The sequence below is a fragment of the Volvox carteri genome, assembly GCF_000143455.1.
Source record: "Volvox carteri f. nagariensis unplaced genomic scaffold VOLCAscaffold_951, whole genome shotgun sequence".
NCBI classification, from domain to species: Eukaryota; Viridiplantae; Chlorophyta; class Chlorophyceae; order Chlamydomonadales; family Volvocaceae; genus Volvox; species Volvox carteri.
In genome coordinates this window covers 1-2,169 of record NW_003308392.1, presented here as the reverse complement: position 1 = coordinate 2,169, position 2,169 = coordinate 1, and the positions used below count along the sequence as shown (strand labels likewise).

At 55.6% G+C, this 2,169-nt stretch overlaps 1 protein-coding gene across 1 annotated transcript in view; it reads left to right on the top strand.

Annotated features, from left to right (window-relative positions):
- The window catches only part of VOLCADRAFT_101410 (uncharacterized protein), a gene marked incomplete at both ends in the record, with an annotated part of 2,532 nt that extends 1,194 nt beyond the window's left edge, over positions 1-1,338 (top strand). The window contains 2 exons of the mRNA XM_002959846.1: positions 595-663; positions 1,188-1,338. Of these exons, the coding sequence (XP_002959892.1) occupies positions 595-663; positions 1,188-1,338 (220 nt within the window). The remainder of the gene's footprint in view (positions 1-594; positions 664-1,187) is intronic.
- Positions 1,339-2,169: the final 831 nt, after the last annotated feature.

Below are 2,169 nucleotides of genomic sequence, written 5' to 3'. Positions count from 1 at the left end.
GAGTGTATGTGTGTGTATGTGTGTGCGCCTGTACGTGTGTGTGTGTGTGTCCATGTGTGTGCCTGTGTGTGTGTGTGTATGTGTGTGTGTGCCTTTCTGTGTGTGCCTCTGTGTGTGTGTGTGTGTTTTATGGGCAGGTAAAACGCCTGTGCGGCCGGAGCCGTGGGGGCCTGAGGGGGATGGCTTTGTGGATTTGTTGCGCCGCTTTGTTTGGGGAGGATGTGGTGTATGATGAGTATGGAAGAGGATTAACCCCCGCCAGCCAATACATAAAAATAAACATAAAAATATTATATAAAAAAATGAAACGGGAACAAAACAAAAATAATTAAGTCGTCTCAGCCTCTTTTTGACGCATTTTTATGAAGTTGATTATATGGAAGAGGTTGAAACAGCTGCCCTGGGGGCTGTTGAAGCATTTGCCGGTGGTGCTGAATATCGCCCAACAGCCACCTGAACCTGACCCTCGGGGTAACCCCCCCCACACACACACACCACCTTTTTAACGGCCACGACCTCCTTTCCCTTCCCGGCCATTCTTTACGACATTCATTTGTGGCGCCGCTGTAACTGCCAACGACCAACCGTCAACAGACTTACGAGTCCGCGCGGTCGCTGGCGCAGCATCTGGGCAAGAGCGTGTGCGTGTCAATGGACCGGCCGGTGGGTTGGTTGTTGGTTGATTGTTGGGAGCGATTGGTTGTTGTGTAAGTTCGTTCGTTATGCACCGGCTACGCGGCCCGTGTGCTCTGGGGGGTCTTTCTTCCGTTTGCGCCGAAATGACACTGACGGCAGTAAAGGGTGTGGGGGGAAAGACGGTGTGTGGGGGTGTGGGGGGATGGTGTGTGTGTGGGGGGGGGATGGGGTGTGGGTGGGTGGGGTGTGGGTGTGGGTGTGGGTGTGTGGGTGGTGTGGGGGGCGGCCGAGGGATGTGTAAGGGGCCCGGGGCCGCGGAAGAGCTAATTGGTTGGTTGGTTGGTAGTTTGTACGTGTTGTCCGGCGGTTAATCTTTTGTTGCTTGCACGTCTGTCAGACATGATTTCCCTTCCCCCATCCACCACCCACCCACCGACCCTGCCTTTTCTCCCTTATTCCCTTATTCCCTCCCCCCTGCCCCTTCCCACCTTCCTTCCCTGCACACACACACACACACACACACACACACACACACACACACACCTAAACAGGGTTTCCTGGTGTATCGTCTGTTGATGCCCCTCATCAACGAGGCGTTCTTCCTGCTCAGTGAGGGTGTGGGTACGGCAGAGGACATCGACCGGTCCATGCGGCTGGGAACCAACATGCAGTCTGGACCGCTAAGGACGGCGGACAACATCGGTGAGGGCGGGGAGGGAAGGGGGGGAGGGGGGGAGGGAAGCGAGGAAGGAGGGAAGGAGGGGAGGAAGGAGGGGAGGAAGGAGGGGAGGAGGGAAGCGAGGAGGGAAGCGAGGAGGGAAGCGAGGAGGGAGGGGAGGAGGGAAGCGAGGAGGGCGGGCCTGGTTTCCTTCCCCCTCCCCCCCTCGCCTCACTCTCCCCTGAAGCGAACCTTTGCTTTTCTGCACCACCACATCACATGTGCATATCCTCCCCCACCCCCCAAGCATCTGCTGGCCTCCCCTCCCCCCCCCGTCTACCTCCACCGCATTCGGTCGTTATCTCTCTAGCTTACAGTAATCTGTCTGGTTCCCGAAGTCCGCGTGGTGACGCCCCTTCCCTCCCTCCCTCCCTCCCTCGTGTGTGGTTCGTCTTTCCCTCCCTCCCTCCCCCCCCTCCTGGCCATATGTGGCCCCGACCCACGCACTGTTTTTTGTTTTCTGTTTTTGTTTTTGTTTCTTATTATTACTTCCCATTTTTGCTTTCACCCTGTTTTGCCTTCACCCTGTTCTGCCGGCGTATACGCCGTCCAACGCGTCATCCCGTCCCATGCGTCATCCCGTCCGATGCGTCACTAGGTCATCTCGTACGACACCACCTGTGTCGTCCTACGCCGCCTTTGCAATTCTTTATTACTTCCTGACTTTTCTTCCATTTTCATATAGTTTCTTTAGGTTTTCTCATTCCAGCTTCCCCGGTCAGCAAGTTTTATACGCCTTTTCAGCAGCATCTGCATGAGTTTTTGTTTTTTTCGTTCGCTGCTCACGAATTTGCCACCTCTCTGCCTCGCATGGC